The sequence below is a fragment of the Pseudochaenichthys georgianus genome, chromosome 3, assembly GCF_902827115.2.
Source record: "Pseudochaenichthys georgianus chromosome 3, fPseGeo1.2, whole genome shotgun sequence".
Taxonomy (NCBI): Eukaryota; Metazoa; Chordata; class Actinopteri; order Perciformes; family Channichthyidae; genus Pseudochaenichthys; species Pseudochaenichthys georgianus.
The window spans coordinates 22,748,634-22,774,615 of NC_047505.1; the positions used below are offsets into that span (position 1 = coordinate 22,748,634).

At 41.1% G+C, this 25,982-nt stretch overlaps 2 protein-coding genes and 1 long non-coding RNA gene across 3 annotated transcripts; 2 read left to right on the forward strand and 1 right to left on the reverse strand.

Annotated features, from left to right (window-relative positions):
* The first annotated feature begins 7,103 nt into the window (after positions 1-7,103).
* LOC139433150 (uncharacterized) lies at positions 7,104-9,104 on the forward strand. The gene is made up of 5 exons (XR_011642727.1): positions 7,104-7,424; positions 8,177-8,280; positions 8,392-8,532; positions 8,671-8,843; positions 8,981-9,104. It is a non-coding gene; the product is annotated as an uncharacterized lncRNA (long non-coding RNA).
* Positions 9,105-9,185: 81 nt separating this feature from the next.
* On the reverse strand, positions 9,186-11,850 carry LOC117461336 (general transcription factor II-I repeat domain-containing protein 2B-like). Its single transcript, XM_034103161.2, has 2 exons — positions 9,820-11,850; positions 9,186-9,706 (listed from the first exon to the last, which is right to left on the reverse strand). Coding segments are annotated over exons 1-2 (1,869 nt in total). The 5' UTR covers positions 11,688-11,850; the 3' UTR covers positions 9,186-9,705.
* Positions 11,851-11,906: 56 nt separating this feature from the next.
* LOC139433153 (uncharacterized) lies at positions 11,907-13,836 on the forward strand. The gene is made up of 6 exons (XM_071202030.1): positions 11,907-12,039; positions 12,195-12,288; positions 12,423-12,744; positions 12,824-12,989; positions 13,127-13,254; positions 13,379-13,836. Exons 3-6 carry the CDS (start codon positions 12,718-12,720, stop codon positions 13,700-13,702), a joined length of 645 nt encoding a protein of 214 aa, XP_071058131.1. The 5' UTR covers positions 11,907-12,039; positions 12,195-12,288; positions 12,423-12,717; the 3' UTR covers positions 13,703-13,836.
* The last annotated feature ends 12,146 nt before the right edge of the window (positions 13,837-25,982 follow it).

Below are 25,982 nucleotides of genomic sequence, written 5' to 3' on the forward strand. Positions count from 1 at the left end.
CCCGAGTACATAGTATAACCATCCTACTGCATCCGACACAATCACTTAACACCAACCACCAACCACTTTTACCGTCTTTACTTCCTACTGTCTATACCCGTATACGTGAAAGGGTCTTCATCTGCATCAAAGGCACTTTTTGGCCCAAACAATATCTGAATAATTTCTTTTTAGATTTGGCAATAAATCTATTTCCTATCCAAGAAATAGATAGGAGAATGTCCTTATATACACAAGTAGTGGCTACTTCTGTCTGTATTTGTACAAAGCCATTAATGTTGTGTAGAGGAATAAATTAAAGCATAATGTTGGGTATTTAGAGTCACATTTGTGAATTGTTTTGTACTATAATTGGCAGATATTATATATTATAATCAAAATACATCTTACAAAAGCAGGCATATATTATTAGAGATCCCTCTTACACAATTACTCATTATCATCCTGTTTATATACATATGTCGCCTAACTACTAAAATTACTGATCAAATATACTATAAGAAAAAATCCAATCATGAGCCCAGTAGTAATGCTTCTTTAATTATAAGCTCTCCATCAGTCTCGATCCTCACTAAAACCCCCACCTGCTCCTCTAAGACAGAAAGAAATGCACATTAGGCTGTAGAACGAAATCTGAAACTAATATATAAATAATTAAATTCTCATTTCGAGTCCCCCAAAAGAACACCTCAAGCTATTGTGTTTGAACAACAGTTATAAATCCCCATTTAATTTCCATTGATGTGAAACAGGGAAAGGCTGCAAATTGTCACAATCAGCTATTGTTTGACTCTAATGTTTCCCTCTCTGCATATTCCTAATTTGTTTTTTGCACCAAATCATGTACTTGAACTTTGAACATGTAGAAGGTTATACTTTATGATGTCAAGTCCTATCCAGCTCCAAGTATTTCTGTGTAGGCTTCCCTCGCTGTCACTGAGAGTTAGTTAGTGAGGTCAGCGCCCGTTACATCACTGCTTACACTCAACCTGATGAAACCGCCCTGGGAGGAAATCTGCCCAGTCGACAAGGACTGTGGCCGACAACGTACTGTATCATGTATCATGTAACAAGGTTTTACGGATTCGCAGTAAAAAGTCTTCAAACGATGAATCAGCACCAAATATTTTCAGATAGTGAGATGTGTCAATACCACACCACCTGTGTGCGTTAAACACTCATCTAATGTCACTGTTGGGGAAAGTTCAGCTGTCACAACTACTTTGAATAAAAATACTTGTTTGACAGCGCGTGCACCAGGGAACAAAGTGCGTATAAAACAGTACTACAAATTGTCCTCGCTGTCGAGTTGGGTTGACATTAATGAGCACGTCTGAACGAATGGAAAACCTTCTCTGTTCTGATCCAAGCTGCAGCCGTGTCACACACAACTGCCTCGGCCCAGAGCAAGGCTAACATCCTCAATTGAGTCACTGATGCAGCCCTAACCTATTTCCAAATGAGCGTCTGGCAAGATCCTCCTTGTCAACGCAGATAGGCTGACTGCTTGGAGTCGTGTGGACAAATGGTGAGCGCGTTGAGCTGCAAACAGAATGAACATGACCAAGAGAGACAGAGGGAAATACGGAGGGAGAGACAGGGATGGAAGGAGGCATCTCACTGGCTGATGCAGCTCCCACATACTTAACGTCTTGTTGTCGTTTTTATATGTTTTTGCAAGGATGATTCTGCAATGAATCATCCTGTGACCTACATCTGAAAACCCAGGCTAAGAGAAAAATAAACAGATATCATTAGTTAGCTTCTACCGTCCATTTGTTCCAAATGACAGTATCACGCTATTTGAGGGAGGCTCCTGCTCAACTGTGGAGGTAAAGTGCATGTGATTGTTTGTGTGGCATCTGGATAATAGGTTTGTCTGTTTGAAATTGTGTGTATGCAAATGTGTTTTTGGATGATCACAGCTGCTGAAGTGCAGTCAGCTGGCAGCTCCTTTTAATTTCAAAAGCAAATCATTTCCATAACTTTCTCTTTCATTTACATCTCGTGCAAAATGATGAAAGGAAGTATTTGAATCCTCTTAAACTCTCAAATCAACAAATGTAGCAGATTTAATTGTAACTCGTTAAAACCCAAGGACAAGATTTATAAAGTGGACTTCTAGTAGAACTACTACTGTAATCACAGCTTTCACACAAACTCGACCCAAACATAGCAGTAGACTCACTGGTCCTCAGTTGATCCTTTTTACAGACAAGAAACAAATACAACTAAACTACAACAAGGAAAGCTGGCTAAGCCTTAGCCTCGGGATCTGAGAGGCACATTTTCATATCAGGACCAATGAATTATCATAACGAGCCGTCCATGGATGTCGATGTGAACTTATGACAACATGCGGTTCCCTGAGGCGCAGTGGACATATATCTTCGTGTGAGTCCACTTTACTGTTGACTGAATGATTCGGTGCAATGTTCACTCCTAGAAAGTCCTTTACTTGCACAACGTGGGGGAGGATGCTGCACTGAGAAGAGCTAAGAACAAATTGAACATGAAAATATTCGACAGTATACTAAGGCGAAGTAAGGAGTTTTAAAATGTAGATGAGACAGTTTGTTGGATAAACTGCTTTATTGTAAATAATAAGTCGGAAATGGGCAGGCGGAGAGCTAGAAAGCATTGCTGTTAGCAACCGGTGAACAGAGGATCCATAGAGAAACACTGTGGTGCATTCAAGGTCTCATCAGTAAAAATGACTGTTGGGCAAAATTGAAATGTTTTCATGATGTTTTCTTATGTTATATTGTACATTTTTGGGCGCGAACCTTCAAGACATACAGTTGTTTGAAGATGTTTTCGCAGCTATATAAAATGGGGATTCAAACTGTTTAACTTCCCAACAAAAAAACCAGTATGCAAATCATTGAAAGGTTATATGTTGTTTTGTTCTTTACTGTGGAATGGAATGGGAATGAAGAATCATGATTTGACTGGTACTGGTATGATAATTATACCTTGCCATTAAACATTAAATTGGATGATGTAAAGCATGATCACATGAAAAGACACAATGAGGGATTAATAAAGGAATTTCAGATAAAGGTATTCTGAAAAGCAGATGGTGTAAATAATAGATAATAGACAATTATAAGCTCCTCCAGTTTCAGTGGAAAATATTTGTTTATCTAAACCACCAATGTGTCTTTGATTAAATTGTTTCAAAGAGCACAAAGTTAATCGTAGATATAATCTCTTTAAGTGCACTAGATTTCACACTAAAATGTGAAACATTTTCTTACAGATCTAACCATCAGCTCCATTCAAGAGTTCATCACAACGTTCAGAGAAACTGCTCTCTGTCTCTCCCCCAGAAGCAAACTGCCTTCATCGCTCTTTACTGCAGAAAGCTGGGCATTAATGCCAAAAGTGACTGTACTGGAAATGTACAAAAAGTGGTTAACACAGTGGGCCGACCCACCTGTGCGGCCCTCTTAGGCTGCTTTCCGATTGTGCAAACAGTGTGACTGAAACACAAGTTTTGGCCCTAATGCAGCAGCTGTTTGGAAGGAGCCTGCCGTTTCAAAGCCAGAGTACAGATTTGGAGTCCAGCAATGAAATAAAAAAGAATTGTATGAAACTGTGATCGTGTTTCCACAGAGCTTCCCAACACAATGCTGTCACTGGATCTAAATATAAACATTCACTCTTCTCTCTCTCACACACACACTTTAACAGACCGTTGCAGAGGGTTTTTCCCCTCAACATTACTCCCACTCACGACTCTCTCTCTGCGGCGCTGCATGTAGTCAGAGCTTGCAGCTTCAATCCCCCCCCAGCTAGTAAAGCGAAAGAAGGAGAAAACAAACCACATGTGTGCACACGCAAGCGTGGATCTTCCCTGGCCGCCCACATAATCACATGACATCAGATAATGACCAAGAATCACTAGATCTCCATTAAAGCCAGAATAAAGGAGACAGGAGCTGTGGTGGGTTTGAGGCACTTTGACTGTGAGATAATGGGATGTGAACAGAGTGACACATGGGGAAATACCAAGCTGAGCTACACAGAGGCAAGAGCAACATAGCAACTGTCCAGCTTGCTTTGAAACAAAAAGAGACGTCTTTTTAATTGCATTTTAATTTAAATAAATATATATTTTAGCCTTGCAAAATACCCATTGGTTCTGAATGAAAAATGCCACGCAACCCGATTTTTCGTTGGATATGTTCATCAACTTATCATAAATGCAGTTCAGTAAGTGTTTAAATTACCCTGATAATAAGCCAGAGGCAAAAAAAGAAGAAAAAAAGATAGTAAATCTATACAATTATTAAAAACATAAAATAAATGGATTAATCACTGAAATTATACTAGGGTTTTTGATTAAAAAACTACAATTGGAAAAGGTAACTTTAACGAACTAAAGACTTGGAAGAAAGAAGATTTTTTCACCTTTCTTTTTACGATTTACAAAACAAAAAATTTATCGATTCTGCAAATTAATTATCAATATTGTAACTACAATGATGGTAGAACCACAGTATAATGACTTGATAAAGAATTTTTTTTTTTTCTAGACCAACAAACTTTTTACTCGTAATGAGCTTTGGAAACGATACAGTTTGATTCCAACTTCGTAATCCTCGGAGTCAGAATGCAGTTGTGAATATGATGAACTGTGCTTGTACCCCCCCACGTACACTAGACACAATTACACACAGATGCATGTCCTTTCCCCCCTCAGTTATGTAACCTAAATGCAAGAGACAGCTTGACGAAGACATGCTGGACCCATCATGGGATCGCCGTTTACTCAGCATGCCGGGGAATTCATTCATTATCATGTTGAGCTGATGATGACCTGTGTGTCAAGAGATGAATCATGTGGACAAGAAGCATTGACCAAGGAGCTTGTGTGTGTGCGTGTAGTAGAGATGTTTTACACAAAGCAAATCCACAAATCCCCCTTTTACAAACACACACTGCTCCATGCAAGGCCAGGGTTGGACAGAGACAGCTTTGGTGTGTTATAAATGGCCTTGTACAATTGTTGCTCATGAGAGCACCAAACTAAAGAGTTGCTGCAAGTTTAACCTTCCTCTAAAATCTGACATTAACCCCATTAAAGTCTTGTGAAAAAACACAAAAACAACATTCAGCACCACCTCTAAAAGTTAGAATGTTAATTTAAAACAAATTATTGAATGAGTGGGTGGTTGTGTAATCCAGCATCTGTTTTGAGAAAAAAGGTTATGGAGCAGCTACTGCCTAATGCTGTTAATTATTTAGCAACAAACCTGATTTTCAATCATCAGTTCCGTGTGAAATGTTCCCTTTTTGTTTCTCATAAAACATGGTAAAAAAGACCAGCCTTACTTAATAATATTATACTTGCTTACACAGCTATGGTCAGCCGACAGTAGTTCACAGATAAGCTTCCCCTATTGGCTACATGATCTCGTCTTGCAGGTCAAAGCAGCCAATCGAGAGTCGCTGACATATAGTTAAAGGTCCCATGTCATGCTTTTCCGTTTATTACCCGTCCCCTTGTGTGTTATAAAGGTTTTTATGCATGTAAACGGTCTGCAGAGTCAAAAACCCTCAAAGTACACCCTGTAGCGAGTAAAACTCTAACACAGTCTATGCTGCCCCAAAATGCCTCGTTGGAGATTTCTCATTTTCCATTGTTTACTTCCTGGGTACTCTGACGTGGGGATACCCAGAGGCCACACCCTCTGCCAGCCTTTCACGAAACAAAGCTTCCCAAACCTTTCAGCGATTAGTGATGGGAATTCCAATTCCTTTTGGGGACACGAATCTTTTGATTCAGTTCACTTGAAAGATTCGTTCACTGATTCGTTCACCAGTTCGCGAACGACTTCTGGTGATTTGCACGTTCGCGAACGATTCGTTTTTGTACTTAATTCGTTCAGTGAGTCTTCACTACTGCCGAAGTCCGTACAAAAGTTTGCTGGCGTAACATTTATGATATTAAAACACATTTTACACCTCACCTTGTTGCCCCATGAATTATGCTCTGGGAATAGGCTACATATTATTTAAGAAATATAATTGGCCATTGTTAAATCTCTCATAAATGTGTGCCTGACTATACGATGTATTACAGCAGGCTAGCACGTTATACTTTCAAACCCATGCACGTACTATGTGGCCTAACTTAAATCGCAAAGCATTAAACTCCATTTGGCCGAGTTCAAAGTGAATAAAAAAATATATCCTCTACATCGGTGACGATTTATTCATATTCTATAGTATGTACTCATCTATGTTTACCTTTAGCTAGCGGCTAAGCTAGTGGGACGCTACGGAGCCCAGCTATCCGCCCTCTGAAGCTTTTAGTGCCGACAGGGGGAGGAGAATGTCCCGCTAACGCTGTGTGTGTGTGATGTCCCGCTCCTGTGTGTGTGTGTGTGTGTGTGTGTGTGTGTGTGTGTGTGTGTGTGTGTGTGTGTGTGTGTGTGTGTGTGTGTGTGTGTGTGTGTGTGTGTGTGTGTGTGTGTGTGTGTGTGTGTGTGTGTGTGTGTGTGTGTGTGTGTGTGTGTGTGTGTGTGTGTGTGTGTGTGTGTGTGTGTGTGTGTGTGTGTGTGTGTGTGTGTGTGTGTGTGTGTGTGTGTGTGTGTGTGTGTGTGTGTGTGTGTGTGTGTGTGTGTGTGTGTGTGTGTGTGTCAGAGCTCAGGTGAGAGGGCTCTGATTACAGTACACTGTAGGAAACAGTTCGGAACTGTTTCTGCCAGTTCTGAACTGTTTCCGCCAGTTCTTTAAGTTCGTCGTTCGCGAACAGCTTCTCTTTAGATTCTGGCGGAAGGCGGCGACTCAAACAAACGAATCGTTTGTGGGAGGAATCAGTTCATCTCGTTCACTTCAAAGATTCGTTCTAAAAGAACGAATCGTTCGCGAACGACCCATCACTATCAGCGATTCATGCCGGATATGTACAGCGTAGGGCACTGAAGCACGATGCTGTTCCTACTTTGTTTCGACCAGCGGGAGATTTGGGTACACAACCTGTAAGTATTCATTGTTGTTTGTGTATTTATGATGTTTAAAACAAACAAGGTATCTACCACGACTGTTTAAATGGGTAAACGTTTTTCGGGCTACACAGCAAAATCAAAAGTGTTATATGTTCAGTGTTGGAGTTGGAAATTTAAATATAGAGTTGTTTCAACTCATTTTAAGTGTCATTCAACTCCAAGATAGTTATTATTCAAAACGAGTTGGTGTTGAAACAGGGAGTCAATTGTTGAATTCTCCAAACAACTCTAGAGTGTTGATTTAATTACATAGCCAGTGTTACAATCTCTCTTTCTGTGGATCACTGGCTGTTGCTCTGTTGGGTGTGGCCGTGACTGTGAATGTGTGCGCGCGCAGTCGAGGAGGGAGATCAAATCGGAGTAGCATACCACCACATTCTATTTGGAGGATAAACTGACCAAAGTGTAAGTAAATGTTTCGAACCAGTAGCCTAGTACAGGTATTTATTTATTTAATTGAACAGCGCTTACCTTCAGCTACATAAATACTAATTATTTTACATTGACTGCTGTCTTCGCTCCACATGCTAGTAATATGTGCTGCTATCATTAGCCAGGGGTGTTTAACCTAACATCTTTTTAATATCATTACAAAGTCTGTTATTGGGGCGTTTAGCTCCATGTGTTAGTATATTAGCTGCTATTGTTAGCCGCGGGTTGTAAGCTTAAAGTGTTAGTAAGTTTAGCTGCTATAAGTAAAGCTAAACACCTGCGGCTAACGATAGCAACTCATATTAACAGGTGGAGCTAAACGCCATAGTAGCTAATATTACTAACTAACACGTGGAGGTAAACACCTGTGACCAACAATAGTAGCTCCTGCAATATGAATTAGATGTGAGGCTAATATATGCTACTTTAATATATATTACTAACATGTGAAGCTAAACATCCAAGGCTAACGATAGCAGCTAATAGCTCAACTTGTCAGTCATATTAGCTGCTATCGTTAGCCACGGGTTTTTAGCTCCACATGTTAGCATGTTCAGCTCCACATGTCAGTAATACTGCTATCGTTAGCCACTGGTGTTGAGCTCCACCGTTAGCATGTTGCTAAATTATTTCAACGACACTTAAATGCATAATTATATTTTTGTAGCAACAGGTCTGTTAGATATTTCTGTAATATGTTTGCTAATACATTTGTATTCTTATAGGACACCGTGTTGGTGAAAGTAAGATATGGCGAAAGCCAGAAATATGTGAAAGTGGCTGAGACTGAAGAAGGCTATTGTAAGCTACAGTACATTTCTTCAGAAAGGTATGGATAACTTGAATACATATCACTGATTGTTTGAGTCTAACAAATGAATCTTGTTTTAGTTAAACGTACCAATATTGTCAGGTGGTACATTTCAATATTCTCTCTCAGTCATAGAAAAGTTAGGTTTACCACTACAGAGTGAGCTGCACTTGACTGATGAATCAGGGACAGAGGTGGATGCAGATGTCTTTGAAGAGCTTTTACAAGCAGGGAACCTTACAGTCAAAGTGTCCACAGGACAGTCTTCAGGTAAGATTCAGATGGAAAATCAGGGACCCATCCCTACTGAGTTTTTGCTGAGATTACCCTGTAACATCGTTTGGAGGGCTGAAAGTATGTTTTTTTTCTTCTTTCATTGAGTATGTCATTCTTTTATCTATCTTGCAGTTGTGCTTCAAAATGTATCGCACACTTTGCTGGAGTCGGACCTTTCAGACACCTCATTCTCCGTGACCAATGCTTCATCCTCTGCGGTGTCTGATTCATCAGATGCAAGAATAGTTCTTGAGAGAGACAGTGGAGTGAAAAGAGTCCACGCTGATCGGGAATCAGCCAAAGAGGTACAGGGGACTACACTTTTGCAATTTACTCAGTTCTTTATTAATCATTAAACATGGATATATTGGGCAGATAACCTATGATTTGTATGGAATGCCCAAGATAATGACTTCCCATATGATTCTTCTTTATCTTCTAGATCAGGGGTGTCAAACTCATTTTCACCGAGGGCCACATCAGCATAATCGTTGTCCTCAAAGGGCCAGATGTAACTTATAAATGTAACTAAATGCAATGTAACTAAATGCAATGTAAAATAAATGTAACTACTCCTTAATGTTAAATAACTCTGAATTTATTACTTATTCAAGTTACAAATATTACATATATATATTTGCATAGATGTAAAAAATATCTTTGCTTGTTGCTTTGTTATTATAACAAATCCTTTTAATTTGTCAGGTTATGAAACCCACATTACTCCATCAATCAACGATCAAACTATCCAAGTTAATAAAGAAAAATAACATCAAACAGAAGTTATGACATTAACTTTGTTCAAAACTTGAAATAACAAATAACTGTAAAACCAACAATTGTGAGCTGCTAAGAACATGTGTGACAGATGTAGCATTTTACAAAAACAAATGGCTGCACACAGCCTTGCAGGGGGCATACATCCAACTAATGAGAGATGGTTTGATTACAGTAAACATTTGTCTGCATAAACACATAAAACCTGCAAACACTAAATACATTTCTACACATATAAAGTAGTATATGTAATAAACTCACAATAAGGGTTGTCTCAGTCCACAACTATATTGGTCAAGTTTTTAGGTTAGTTTTTGATGAGGAGATGCTGCCTGTCCTTGAACACACCATGTGGATCCCCTCTCCACCATCCTCATCCAACGATCATGTTCTGAAAATAACAAACACAAAACAAAATGCAAGCACAATCATTACATTGCACATAGTTTAACTATTCTTCTTCTTGGTTGAATTATATTTTATTAGGTTTTTAAAAATGCTTACCAATGTGTTTTCTGACCAGATGTCTGACACCGTTTTTCCATGGCCAGTGTGTCAATGTCTGGTTTTAGGTCCTGTGCTGTAGCAATCCGTAGAACAGCGTGGAGGTTGCCGTCAGTGATGCGTGATCTGTGCTTGTTTTTGTTTAGATTCATTATTGAAAACATCTGTTCGCACAGATAGGTGCTCCCAAACATAGACAGAACACGGGCAGCATGAAGTCGAAGCTGTGGCATGGAAGCAGGGGGCAGTAGACGGTAAAAGTCCTGGATTGTAGCATCCTGGAACTTTGCTCTCAGGCCACTATCGCTTTGAAGCTCTATTAACTCCATCTGAAGGTGTTGGGGTGCAGTGCACATGTCGGTGGTGAAAGGACTAGCAAAGATGGCAAATCCAGAGTGCTGTGCTCTGAAGTCAGAGAAGCGCCGATCAAACTCATTCATCAACAGGCTCAGTTTGGTAGCTAACTGAGCACATGAGAAAGTACCGGGACATGAGGCTGAGATGCTCTGACAAACAGGAAAGTGGGCAAGATTGTCCTGTTTCACTTGGCACATCCATAGGTCAAGTTTACGCTGGAAAGCCGTGATCGTGTCGGACATCTGCGTGATGACTTGTTTGCGTCCCTGCAGCTTCTGATTCAGTTGGGCGAGATGCTCGGTTATGTCACACAACATAGCAAAGTCACACAGCCAGTTTGGATCTGACAGTTCAGACAAGGGTTTTCCCTTACTCTGCATGAAAAGAGCAATGTCTTCCATAAGCTCAAAAAATCGTTTGAGGACTTTGCTCCTACTCAGCCACCTTACTTCTGTATGGTACGGCACGTCTCCGTGCTCCGAGCCCATCTCCTGCAAGAACAGCTGGAACTGACGATGATTCAGGCCACGCGCCCGAATGAAGTTCACTGTCTTCATGACCGTGGTCACTATATTATCCATCCCCAGCACCTTCCCGCACAAAGCTTCTTGATGGATAATACAATGATACGTTATCAGAGGCGTGTGACAGTTACATTCTTGCATTTTCTCCTTCATTAGTCCAACCAAGCCCACTTTTCTTCCACACATTGCAGGTGCACCGTCTGTAGTTAATCCCACCAAGTTTTCCCAGGGCAATGCGTTTTTAATGACTGACTTCTCCACCGCATCAAAAATGTCCCGTCCCGTTGTGGTCCCATGCATGGCAGCCACATCCAACAGCTCCTCAGTGACAGAGAGGTCCGACTTCACGCCTCTAATAAAAATAGATAGCTGCGCTGTATCCGTGTTGTCTGTGCTTTCATCAACAGCTAATGAAAAAGCTATGTAGCTGCGTGTCTCTTCGGCCAGCTGTGTTGCCAGGTTTCCTGCTAGTTCCTTAACTCGGTCCGCGATAGTGTTTCTTGATAAACTGACATTTTTAAAAGTCTGTATCTGGTCGGGACACACCTGCTCACAGACCTTCAGCATGCACTGCTTCAAAAACGTTCCCTCTGAAAAAGACTTTGAAGCGCGTGCGATTTCTTCAGCCACAACAAAGCTAGCTTTCACTGCCGCATTGTTTTTGGTTCTGGCTTTCGCGAACACATTCTGCTGCGATCGCAGTTTGCCTTTTAATTCTTGGGCAATTTGTTGTTTTTCTTGATGGCTGATTTTGGCATACTTAGCTCCGTGTTTGGTCTCAAAATGCCGACGTAGATTGTACTCTTTGACAACCGCCACCGCCTCATAACACAAAAGACATACCGGTTTTTCTCCTTGAAGCACAAACATGTATTCACCTTCCCATCTTTCTTGAAACAGCCTTCCATCTGCATCAATTTTTCTCTTCCTTGACATTTTGGGATCATTATTTGTATTTCTCAATTCCACTTGTTGGTTAAATCGCATCGATGTGGAAACACTGCAGTCTAGTGGCGGGATGCCGTCACTTCGCGGGTAACATAATCAGCATGTATTGTGGGAAATGTAGTTTTTGGTCACTGCACGCATTTGACTTGTTTATTTGTATACAATCAAACCTTTTAAGCTCTCGCGGGCCACATGAAATGACGTGGCGGGCCACATTTGGCCCGCGGGCCTTGAGTTTGACACGTCTGTTCTAGATGGTCAGCGATGTTCTCCAGTCTAAGCTAGGGGGAGAAAAAAGCTTGCAAGAGTATGCGACAACTAAAACATTGATGGATGGTACACGACGACAGATGGTAAACCTACTGGTGGCTGACATGATCGAAGTTCATGGGTAAGGACTGAATATTCCCTTTTGGTGTTAATCATGTTTTCACAGATAGTGCTAAGTAATGTACATTTTGGAAACAGCTGCTCACATGTTAAAACAATCTAAAGCTGTAAGGCATTTATACTTTTAAGATAAAATATATATATTTTTTTTTAAAGGAGGATCCCGCCAACACATGTGCGAGAAAAGTGTGCTCTCGACATCATCACTCTATTTCCATGTCTAAGAGATCCATACTCAAAGAATGGATACGTAAGTCTATGAATGAATTACCTGTATTCGAATTTGTGAAAAGGAAGTGTGTTCATTCTTAACTTTTTGAACAACCTTCCTGTAATGCTATCACTTCTGTGTTCTCAGTTTTGATTTATTTTTGGATGTTACAGGAACACTACTATGATGCAGATGGTGGATCTGGCTACTTGGCATGGAGGATAAAGACGGTTCAGCGCAACACTGCGGTTCAGTCCCGGAGGTGCTACCCCAGCACTACCTATCAAGATGGTCCAAAGAGCAAGAGGGATTTTCTCTTGACTTGTGAGCAACTGACTGGCGAGGAATGCAGAGAGGCAATATCCTTCATAAAGCATTCAGCTGACGAATCAGTTGTCAAAGAGAAGATGAAGGCAACATTTCAGTGTCGGATGACTCGGGACCAGCAAGCCTCTTCAACAGTCCTGGATGTGTTTCCTCGACATCCCTGGCTTGGTAAGAACAACATGTCATATTTTGTTTATTATTTGGATGGTCTGAGGGGTTGCCATGACTCATGGTGTTTCTCCTGTAGGTTGACCAAGATTTCACAATGATGTTTGGAGAAGAGATTTCTGGAAAAATGTTGGCGAGATGGCCCACTTTCTTCAAACCTAGGATCTTGGCAGACTGCAAGAACCTACACTCTAATGTTCATGTTGATGACCTCTTGTCTGCACAACAAAACTCAAATGAGTCAGGCAAGTATTTTCTCTTGCAGATTTTGTTTACTGAAAATCTTGAGACCTTTCAATGTTATCGGTTGCATAACCTTGATTTAAGACTATTTTCAGCTTTAAACGACTGACTGTTATATTTGCATATTTTTTGCCCCTAGGATGGGACAGTGACCTGTCAAGCATTCTACTCTTGGTTCATCTACTCCCCCCAACCTCAAAAGGCCATAAGAAGAGTGCTAAAAGTAGCTCGTATCAAGCTGTCAGCCATGTTGTGAGATATCTCAAGGTAGGCATTATTTTAGTTTTTGTATGCAGTTGTTATATCACTGGCACTCCTTGAGTTGGGACAATTTTGTTTTAAGTAGCTTAGTATGCCATTAAAACTTCTCTGTCTCTCTACGTTTTTGTAGATTGGAGCCAGTGTTGAGACCTTCCTTTCGAGTTTGGAACCAGGGCAGCCCTTCCTGCTGTGTGTTGGTGAACAGAAGAACAACATTCAACGGTTCTACGTCATCGTTGACCACAAGGCCATCCCTTGCAAGGGGCAGACATCCATGGCAGCCTTCGATGAACTCTTCAAAGCTCAATTCATCTTCAGTGTCAACTACCATGAATCCCTCACCAGCTTCTACACTTTCATACAAACCACGGTATTTAACATTGATATTGGAAGTGCCAAGGAAAGTCCCAGAGTCAAAGAACTCAGAGCAAGGCTTCTGCACACTGATATCTGAAGTTATTTACATCACTGGATGCAAATATGCTGATTTGTTTTATCTGTAAGGGACACCACACAAGTTCTGCATTGCTTTGTCAGCATTTGAAATTTCACCATGGTTTATATCCTGGAAAGTCATTACGTTTGAAATGTGGCCAGCCGGGATGTTCTTTATCCTTTTGTACTTATTCAGGGTTCAAAAAGCACCTCTTCAGTCTGCACAGGGACACGGTTCAACTAGTACTATGGACAATGTGGACACTCAACGAGAAACTGATGAATCTTCAAGTTCTCAGGCAGTTTGTACTGACACTTCCGTAACCTCCCAGGTTACTTTTGATAAACAGCACGTGTTAAACATGTGTGGTTCTGTTGTAGCCCAGTTACAAGCATCTGGTGTTGCTGAGAGCACTGTCCAAGCAATGGTGGGGTCCATGGAAGAGCTTGTAAATGATATTCATAGACAAGCAAGAGATGCAGTTCTCAACTGCAGTTCAGAGGTCCAAGGCACTGATTTGGGTAAAAAGTTGGAAAATAGTTTTGATCAGCTAGAGAATCCTTTCACATCCTTTAATACAGGATCCAAACGACAAAGGTTCTTTGAAGAAAAGTGGGAGATTGTTGAACCTGTTGAGTATGTTCTTGGGGTCAGATTTGATTTACGCAGAGATCGAACAACAGGAGTTTACAATCAGATACCTGTAACAGATACATTTGTGTATGTACCCTTGTTGGGAACCCTTAAGTCCATATTTAAGAACAGTGAACTATGTGAATTATTCCTGCAGGCAAAACAACAAGAAGAAGGTACTGAATAAAGACATAAGTGATGGTTCATATTTCAAAAGCAATGATTTGTTTTCCAAGCAAAAACACGCTTTACAGGTTCAACTCTATTATGACGATTTTGAGACAGCAAATCCCTTAGGTTCAAAGAAGGGTATACACAAACTTGGTTGTATTTACTTCATATTGAGGAACCTACCCCCAAAATGTAATTCTGTGCTGATGAATATTCATGTCGTGGCACTTTTTCATGCACAAGACCTGAAAAAATATGGATTTGATGCAATACTAAAGCCTCTCACTGATGATCTTAAAATACTCTAAATGCAAGGGATAGAGGTGCCTTTCTCTGACTCACCATTGCTAGGATCTGTTATTCAAGTAACAGGTGATAATCTGGGTTTACACGGGCTGTTTGGTTTTGTTGAGTGTTTCAGCGCAACATATTGTTGTAGATTTTGTTTAACTACCAAAGGAGATTTACAGTCCGTCTTCACTGAAGCTGACCCTGGTATGGTTTTTCGTACTAAAGAAATCCATGCAGAACATTGTGCAGCTCTACAGGAAAATCCTATTTTAGGGTCAACATTTGGTGTCAAGAAGACATGCTTGCTCAATACACTAACATTTTTCCACACCTCTGATAACTACGCGGTGGACATCATGCACGATTTACTTGAAGGTGTAGTGCAGTACGAACTGAAACTTGTATTTCAGTACCTTGTCAATAAGAAGTGTCTATCTCTGGAAACACTGTCAATGAGGATCCAAAGTTTCAACTACGGATATACTGAGAGACGGAACAGGCCAAGTGGTTTAAAAATGGATGAGAGCAAAAATCTTGGATTGAATGCAATTCAGTCATGGTGTCTCTTGCGAAATGCTCCCCTTATTCTTGGTGATGTTGTTGAAAGAAACAACAATTGTTGGAATCTGCTCCTCCTCTTGATTCAGATTGTGAATATTGTTTTTTCACCAATTATTACAAATGGTATGACATATTATTTGAAGCATTTAATCATTGATCACCACAAGCTGTTCAAATCTTTGTTTCCTGACAGAAGACTTATTCCAAAGCATCATTTTATGATACATTATCCAAGGTGTATTCGAAAAATAGGTCCACTCCTCCATGTATGGTGCATGAGATTTGAGGCCAAACATAATTTTTTTAAAAGATCAGTGAAGAATTTCAAAAACATTACAAAAAGCTTAGTAAAACAACACCAAAGACATTTGGCTTATCACTGGGAGAATTTTAATTTTCAGAGGTTCGAGTTTGGTCCAGTCAGGAAGGAAATGATCGACAGTTTGGAGGGTGGTGAGGCTTTAAGTGCTGCATTTAAGGTGAATGCATACTGCGACGTGTCAACTACTAACTGGGTAAAGAACTATGGAACTGATTATCAAATTGGAATGTTTGTTTCCATAAGAACTGATAAAGAAACTCCTGTTTTTGGAAAAATCAATAATATCATTCTAAATGAAGATCGAGCTTTCATTTTGATTTGCAAAGTGGACACTATTTTGATGAACACTATAGTTCATACTGTATTGAGGAGACGATTGATTCATTTTCTGTTATTTCTATTGATGATTTACGTTATTATAGACCCTATGACAAACAGTTTTCTAATGAGATGGATGGAAAAACATACATAGTGCCACATTGTCATATTGTGTAACAGTGTGGACCTATATAGACACTTTAAAAGTGTTGGATTTGACTCTATAAGAGTTAAATTAGCACTGCTGATTTTGCTGTGTACTACTACTACGGGCTAATGCTCACAGCATTATAAATCTTTTTCTTACTCAATATCAAGCCACACTTATTGTTTTTACTTCAGCTGTGAGTGTTTGTGTGTGCTCAGGATGAGTTTCGCTTGTTCTCGCTGTATCGCCGACACGGAAGCCTGTCTGCTCCTCGCAGCAGCAACGAACCTCTCAACGTCTCAAGTGGGGGGCAGGAGCTCCAACAAGCCGTTTAGGACTGAGAGTGAATACCGGTGAATACACATACTTTACAGAGATGCTGTATGAGAAACCAATGTGAGTTTGGAAAATTGCACAGTATATCTATTTTAGTATACCTCAATAATGGAATTATGATCAGTAGAAATGGCCATGACATGGGACCTTTAAGGCGAACTTCACCTTCTTTTACCCTCTCAGTCTCTATTGCAAAAACACACACTCCCATGCAGAGCGAGCAACAGGGGTTCAGGTTCCTGCCTGGCAGATGCACGCAGTGATTTGCAGGGCTCCCAGAGGCCTTTGCTGCGGCATGCAGGCGGGCGCCACTGACAGCCGGGCACACAGGCAATGGTGACAAATAGTAGTGGACTTTTTACGCCCCAGCAACTCGCAACCCCCAATTCCAACACACACACACACCCATATCCAACACACTCCCCTCGGCATGGCACCTTCCTCCTCCATCTCTTTTCCCATCAATGACACACAGAGATTGGAGACACAGCCTATCAACAGCTACTGGCTCCTCGTGCAGAGGGAATAAAATAGAAAACAAAAACTGCAAAAAATTAAAACGCTAAATCTGCAGGAATATTATGCACTGTCGTCATCTTCCCCCCCTAAGATGCCATGAAAACACCTTGACCCGTGTATCCATAAATCATTGAATCTTATTGAAGTCAAAATTAAAACTTGATTAGTAGACCTGGGACGCCTCTAGGATGGTAAAAAAACATAATCGGATTTGTGTTGATTTTGTGGACGCTTGTAATGCAAATATGGTTTTGAAAAAAGAAGAGAGATGCATGCAGATTAATTGCATGTAAAATCATTTGGATAAAGAATGTTAATCAATGCAATAAAGAAGAAGAAACTCTCACTTTTATTATCAAATTTGAGCCACATGTCCTCTATTAATTGGAATGTTGTATTAACTAATTAGACATGAATGTGGCTACTAGTTATTTTAAGGGTTGAATTAAGGCAGAATGCAGGGAAGTAATAATGTAAACAGGTGTGGTCATCTGGATCTGGGATTTGGATTAATACTGAGCAGAACCCAGAGGTATCACGCTCAGTGGGGGATGGATGATCCCCACTAAATGTCTCTTAAGGCCCGGACACACTAATCTGACACCAAAGAACTGACACAGACGGACCCCCGACTGTTGTGTCGCCTCGTGTTTCTGCGTCTTTGCCATGTGTCGCACTGGAACACACTGCAAAGACTTCAGCCGACGGGCCAAGAAGCACGTACGAACTGTGCATGCGTGAGTGGCAATAACTCTCCTTACCAGCAGGCGGCGGTAGTGTGTATTCGTCATTCAAAAGAGGCAACAACCGGAAGACAGACTGCGATAACCGAGAGAAGAACAGACTGCGTGATATAAACAAACAACAAATAGCATGTGCGTTCCATTTTCACTCTACAACGAGAAGCTCATGGGGCTTTCCCGAACCTGTGTCGAGAGCTGGAGTTAAATGAAATCTCATAGTTTGTTTGGGTCCCTCACTTCGGTTTCGCTTCTCGTGCACTGATTCGCTAGCTGAACAGCCAGTCAGAGTGATTTTTTGGCCGACTGCCCACCAATTTGACATGTTGAATCGGTGGGTTTTCGGCCGAAAAGGTGTCGGTACGGTTCACCAATCTAAGTAGGGTGTGTCGACGCCCATCGTCGGCCTGACGCCCATCGACAGCCAAAATCGGCTTGGTGTGTCCAGGCCTTTAAAGTTTACCAGAAGCACTCCACGGACTCTGCGATGACAGCTTCTTCTGGTAGCAAGTTCTACTCTCTGATTGTTCTCGGAAAGAAAGAGTATTTAAGAGTGTCACTAGTAGCGAAAATGTGCTTGAAGTTCAAAGAGTTGGCTTTGCGGGTTGCACTTCTAACTGGCTCAAGGTACATTGATGCATCAATGGCTGAGATGTTATGGAAAATCTTGAAGAAGAGAACCAATCGCCGCCTTTCACTCAATTACACCCAGTTAAACCGCTTGAGCATGTCTATGACACTGCTGTCCCATTCATAATCTCCAAAAATGAATCTTGCACCTCTTCTTTGTACTGATTCCAGGGCATCACTGTCTTTACCAGACCGAGCTGGCGTACTCTAGTTTAGAACGTACTAGGGCCACAAAAGCTGTCTCCTTCAGTTTCTGGGGACAACGTTGCAGGCTCCGGCGTAGGAAGCCGAGCAAACGGTTTGCCTGTGTTACAATTTGGCCAATGTATTGGCCAAACTTTAGGTTATTATAAATGTCTACCCCAAGATAAGGCTGGTGGGTCCCCTCTTTTAACACCTGGCCACATAGAGTATAGTTTTTAGTGTGCGGGTTTGTTGATCTGCTTGTTCGTAGGACGTAGCACTTACTAGCATTAAAGCACATTCCCCAAGTGTTAGCCCATTCCTGAAGTCTGGTCAGGTCACCCTGTAGGTCTTCTTGGTCACTTCCATTTTTAATAGGCCTGTAGAGCAGGCAGTCATCCGCGAACATGAACTGTACTTGATTTCACCCCTTCTACGACTACTTGTTGGCTTCTTTGCATGAGAAAGGTTGTGGTCCAATCAAGTATTGGGCCGGTTATACCCATGTGGGCCAGCTTTTGCAACAGGCGCTTATGTGGGACCGTGTCGAAAGCCTTTGAGAAATCAAGGATTGCCACATCGACTTGCATTTTCTGGTCATGATATTTGGCCAGGTCATGCATTGTGACTAGGAGTTGAGTTTCACACGAATGGTTTTGTCGAAATCCATACTGGAACGGGGTGAGGACATTATACCTTTCCAGGTGATTCAACAGGTGTTTACAAATGATGTGTTCCAGGAGTTTACAACATACTACTGTCAGGGAAACTGGTCTGTAATTTGCGGCTGTGTGCCAGTCCCCTTTCTTGAATATAGGCGTAACATTTGCCTGCAGCCAGGATAGATTGCCTGTCTGCAGTGACTGCGTAAATATGCACTTGAGCAGTGGGCCTATTTGGGGGGCCATCATTTTGAGTATGCGATTGGGTAGACCATCGGGGCCTATTATTTCCAGAATAGTCTGGTGTTGTTTTCAGCAAGACTCTGGGTGAGTGTGTTTCCGATATAGTCCCAGTGTGCACTGCGAAGGTTTGAACATGCTTCTTTTGTTTGCTGAAGTTTTCCCAATCACGAGTTTTGCCTGATCGCTTGGCTTTGTTGTATAACTTATTTTTATTTTTTATTTGGCGTTTCATGCAGTGAGTGAGCCAGGGCAGGTTGTGCCGTGTTGTAGTGAACTTGGTCGGGATCTGCTTATCCATCTGTGAAAACAGTTCGTCTCAGAATATATTCCAGTTGTCATTCATAGTTTGCTGGTTTTCTGTTCTAACAAATTCTGTGCTGAACACTTCCAGTTTGGATCGCTTCCCAGTCTGCTAATGAACATTTGTAAATGTTTCTCTGGGCTTTCTTTGTATATACAGGATGGATACTAGAGTCCATCATGACAGCACAGTGATCTGATATGCCAGGTATTGTTTGCACATTTCACGAGCGTTTGATTTGAAGTGAATATCAAGTCTAATATGTTCTGTTTTCAAGTAGGCTCGAGTTGTACTTGTGTTAGTGAGTATTCTTTGGCTATGTCTAAAATTAGGGATGTCCCGATCACCTTTTTTTGCTCTGGATCCGATTCCGATCATTTGATTTTGACAATCTGCCGATACCGATTTTTCCCGATCCGATCTTTATGCAATGCATTAAGAGAAAACAAAGGTAACAGATAACGGCTGATCATCCAACGCGATGAATTCAGCTATCTTGGCTGTTATTGTTTGGCCTTTTCACTGTTCTGGGGCAGTTTCTCTTTCCTTTTAAAAGTCTCTGAAAGTGTCGGTTGTTTCAGTGCCGTTACCTGAGTGGCCGCTGTGTACTCGCCGTGTTGTTGTTGGTGTTTGTTTCTCAGGTAGCGTGTTAGATTGGTCGTGTTGAACGTAGCTCTGTTCTTTCCACCACGCGGAACCTCTGCCTTGCAAACATTGCATCTGGCTGTTACACTGCCTTCGCTTTCAATTTTATAATACTTACAAACTCCTGACATTTTCTCTGTTCCGACTCCCGAGTCACCATCTGAACGTAGCCTCTCGTTAGCTTACTGCTACTATTAGACACTGTGCCCACTCTGTTGCCAGATTTCAGAGAAATAAGCAACCAGGTCTATGAAAACAAGCCCAAAGACAGCAACACCTACATGATGTTGTGTAATTTTAAACCAAAACGAAGTCCTCAGGATGACTTTAAGACGTGAACATGGTCATTTTTGTTTTGTAACATTAAATAAATTTAAAAAAAAATTATAAAAAAAAAAAAAAAAAAAATCCCGATCCCCGATTTTTTGAAAATCACGTGATCGGCACCGATCCCCGATCACGTGATCGGATCGGGACATCTCTATCTAAAATATGTTGATTTTTAGAGCTATGTTGTCTGCCCCTGGTTGTTCTTTTTCCCAGTCTATACCAGGTGCATTGAAGTCACTACCTAGAATTATTGTTTTTTCTGATGCGTTACCAGGCAATAGAGAAATTGATTTCCGAAGCTCATCCAGTTTGGTGTGGTCATGTTTTCGTTTACAAGATAAATACACCTTTAACCTTTTCTAAAAAAGCATTACAATGTTAAATTTGAACCGCAAAACACAGCAGCAACAAAACTTACAAAACTACTCCAACACTAAATATTAATATTACTGTAAATGTCAAACAACTCAAATGAATGTAAGCCCAGTCATTAAAAGCAATTTAAAGGGGACCTATCATGCAAAATGCACTTTTGTACATCTTTTATACATGAATATGTGTCCCCGGTGTTCCAGGGAACTCACCAAGTGTCAGAAAACACAACCCTCTCTATTTTCCTCCATACCCAAATCTCTAAAAAAGGGGCTGCAACGGATCTGATCCAGACTGATCCAGATTTGAACACTGTCCTGACGTCAGGACGGTGGCGCTACGGCTATTGGTAAATTCTCCACCTATCAGGGGAATGAGAGGTTGGGCCACGGCCGGCCATTGTTGCTCAAAAGCGCTGGAGACGCTGTAGTACATATGCCAGGCCTGTAAGTGGCGCTGTAGTCTGCCACAAAAGCAGCGAAGAAGACTTCCCTTGCATGGTTGCCCTTCTGTTTATTCTCCGCTGTGGCTCTTTTTCTCCCTCCCCGACAGTGGCGGAGCCAGGACATTTTCAGTGGGGTGGCCAGGATGGAACCAGTGATGATTTTGGGGTGGCATTGAAATCACTATTATATGAACATAAAAATACATCGCACTATAAAATAAGGGGTTATTTAAAGGTCCCATGGCATGGTCCTTTCTACTGATCATAATACCATTGTTGAGGGATATTACAATAGACAAATACTGTGCAATTTTCCAAACTCAGATTGGTTTCTCATACATTATCTCTGTATAGTATGAGTTTTCACTCCCTGTGCTAAACGGCTCGATGGAGTTCCTGCCCCCACCCTCCTGTGCGTCCAGTGTGCTCCGATTGGTCAGCTCTGCCACTGTTCTGATTAGTCAACCACCAGAGAGGCTCTGCCCCTGTTGACATCTGCCGTAAAGTGGTTTAGCGGGTACTTAGCAACATAGCAATACTAGATTTGAGAATCGATAGATAGATAGAGAGTTATATAGATAGCTTACATATAGCATACAATGGCGTATGGAGCATACAATTTCGAACCTCCGTTCGATCCTAGAATAGACCAAATCGCGAGTCTTGCCTCGCCGTTCACTAGAGCAGACCAAACAGTGTCATTGTGGTACGTTTTTATCTAGTATATGTCTTACATTTCAGATGTCATCAGATGTACCTACAACTGTTGTTATTTAGGTGCCGTTGTGGAAACTGCGCTTTGATGCCAAGTGACGGAGAAAACGTGTGCTGCAATAGCATAAGAAAGGTAGCCTAGCTTAGTTACATTATGTCGGCAGCTAGCTGAAAACACCAACAGTAGCACACATATACCAAGATATACAGCATACATATTTTTCAAGTCAATAGACTATATGCACTTTTATTACTTCCTTAGTAATTGAATGTTTGTTTTGTAAACCTTTCCCATAGTTGGTTTAATTGCTAAACGTGTTTTGTAACACATCTTACCTTCATAGGTTGTAACACGCATGCTGAAAGTTCCAGAACCCATTAACTGCATGGTTGACCACCCAGGACTAGAGCCTAACTGCTTGAACCCATACACCCTGCAGAATCTCCACAATATTTATAAATACAGTTTCGGACCTTTGACAAATACAACGGAAGAAGAGTAAGTTATTGTTACCTGTAATAAACTACTACCGTTTGATGAAAAATCAAATCATGGTTTGCTATATATGAATGATATGTTATAGGAGCAAATAATTCAGGAAAGAAAGGCTACTAAGTATTTCAATCAAACTTTATTTTTACAAATGTACAAAATGTGTGAATGTATATTTATATATCATCCATTCCTCTCCTGATAGGCGTTTTCTATATCTTGCGAATCGCAGCTTTGTAAGCTGGTGCTGAGGATATTTAGGGCAAGGCATCAGAGTGATGATTCCGTCGTGTGTTGTGCTCCGGATCCGCCAGGAGTTTCCAGATCTGGCTGGACAATATGTAGGATTTCGACCTCCTTTGGGGGGAAACGGCTGACAATCATTTCCTCCTTGGGGGGCCTGTCAAATTGAGTTAACAGGTCCTCTGGGACGTGGATTCGTTTCAGCTCGTCAACATTCCAATGAAGGGGAAAACCAAATTTGTTGGGGTAAAACGCAGAATTAAGTTGTGGAAGGACTCCAGGGATGAGGTCTGGTAGTGATGGCTTAGCTTTAGCACATCTTTGAGAACTCTCTTGTTGGTGAGTATCGTTTCAACTCTGGCGAGTGTTATTGAGCCTTGAGTAAAATGACAAAGACATTAGGTAAATCACCAGCACATTAGAACATTACAACAATAATTTGCCATAACAACAATTTGGGTCATTTGGGTCGGTGTGAACACAATCCGAGACCTCTTAAGTGAACTAAACAACCGGACTCTGGTCCGCTAAAATAGGTGGTCTCGGAGCGCTTGCTTGCGAACTCTGGAGCGGTTCATTGCTGGTGTGAACACAGTCCGCACCAAAACATAGGAAGCGTAGTATTTACGTGTCACAAGAACGCGGATATCTTCAAAATCTTTCAAGACATCCGCGGTTGTTTAGTTAAAGAGTGAAGCAGAATGAAGTGTTGAACAGTGTCGTGTAAAGTAAAAATTCTCCGTCAGCTTGATCTGTTCATCTGTTACATGAAGTAGCATTACTTAAATATGCAGAGACTAATTAAAATGTTTAAACTTTAAATATGTATTTCCCCCCCCCTGATATAACATCAACCTATGTTTTGTAAAAGTGTATTAAATTAATCTGTAAAATGTTATCATATTGTGTATTTATTATATTATGTATTGTCCTATGTTATTTTTGTGTGCATTTGTTTTGAGGTTATAATTCATTAGTACCTAAACATAGTATGGTATAACTGCTTTTTGTAATGACTACAATGAAATACACAATGGTTTGGGAGCAAGAAATCTTTTAATCATTGCTGCCCAGGCTTGCCCATGCTTTCACCAAACCGGAAGTACTCACCCTCACACCCACCCGCCGGAAGTTGATAGACACCATCTTGTGCAAATAGGCCAGGGGTCGGCAACCTTTTTGATATGAAGTGCCATTTTAAAAAAAAAATGTTATCAGCGTGCCAACAATCGAGAATTATCAAGGTTGAGGAGCTTGACGCTCGTCAACTATCAGCAGGAGCCAGGAGGGCGGGGGAGCCTCGCTGCGGGGAAGCAGTGTGTGGACCTGTCAGCGCAACTTACATGATGCCGAATTTAACAAACACATTTAAATAATTGGTTTAAACGGCATAATAATAAGGACGATCATCCGTTCTGTGATTCTCCAGAACACACGTTATGATATTAGGGTCATTCAGAATGAGATGAGATCGCTGTCCCTTTAAGAGAGAGAGAGAGATATTGGCTAGAACCGGGCTTGGTACTAGGCCCAGTGATGTACCTGAACGCGTTCAATGAACGATCGTTCATGAACGCGTTCATATTTTGGGCGAACGTGAACTGAACGTACTGTATTTCCGCTAGATGAACGTAATTGAGAACGCGTTCATTCTCAGCGCTGTATAACGGCGTTCAAAAGTGCGTTCATTCTCAGCACTGTATTATAACGGCGTTCAAAAGTGTGCCAGATTTCATATGCCTTTCAGCCGAAAACCCAGTTAAAACACACCGTAAACAGGCTTCAAGATAATGCGGAAAACCACCCAATCTGGCAACAGCAAGCTGGCTGTGACGCGTACGCGCCTGTCACCCCTGGCTGTCGCACTAAAATATAAATATACTAAATATATCAGACTCCTCACAACAAACAATGTGGAACCGCGGAACCGGTGAGCATTGAATGAATGAATGAAATAGTATGGACGAAGCCGAGAGCAGCTGCAGCAGCACTCGCTCAGAGTGAGACTCTAGGCTTGTTTGAGACACATTGCGGCTCGCCTCGAAAGTAGACGAGAGTAGCCGATCGCAGCCGGGGGAGGTGTCAAAAAGCTCGTCTTAAGTCGGACAGCTCGGACTCGGAGTCGGCTTGACTGGCTGGGTTTGCAATGGCGGAAATTCCATTTTACCCACTGTAGACAAAGGTGATCTCCATTGCTTTATATAGGTTTGTTAATTCAGTCATGATGATGAACCACACCACTGACTGGGTTCCATAATTAGGGCCTGAGCACGTAGTGCAAAGACCTATTGAAATCGTCAGTATTATTAGAAATGCTCCTCCCTCTTAATGTTTGCAAAACTGATAGGTGGACAGGCTACAAATGATCAGTCCCTTCAGATCCGCACACATGAAGCTTAATGAGCATGAATTGAACAGACCTGCTACTGTGTTAATTCTTGAGCTGTCACTTTAAGCTTTATGATGTGTACAACATGGATGTAATTTGATTTAATCTTGCCATTTTAAATGATGTATTCAATAAATAAGGTTAAACCAAATCATTACATTACAATAGATTTTATTTTAATGATTTGGTTTAACTTAAAGAGAAACTTTATTGTTATTGCACATATTACAGGTACTGAGACAACGAAATGCAGTTTAGCTTCTAACCAGGTGCAACAAGCAGTGAAGTGGAAAGTAATGTACACAATCTACAGAATAACATATAGAATGAATTGAATGATGAATAAACAGTGGGGTATGAATACACTAGATATCAGCCTGTGAGCAGTATGAACAGTGTGTATGAATATGCTAAGATATATAAAGTATGAAAACGGTAAGCAGTATAGTATAAAATATATAGATATTAATTTCATGATGATAAACATTGTGGAACAATGATGAAAAATGGGAATGGATGTGGTGACGTAAAACTGACACAAAACAACAACAAACTTTTGCCAGCCAATTGGAGAGTTTCATATGGTAAATGTGGTAAAAACCACCAATG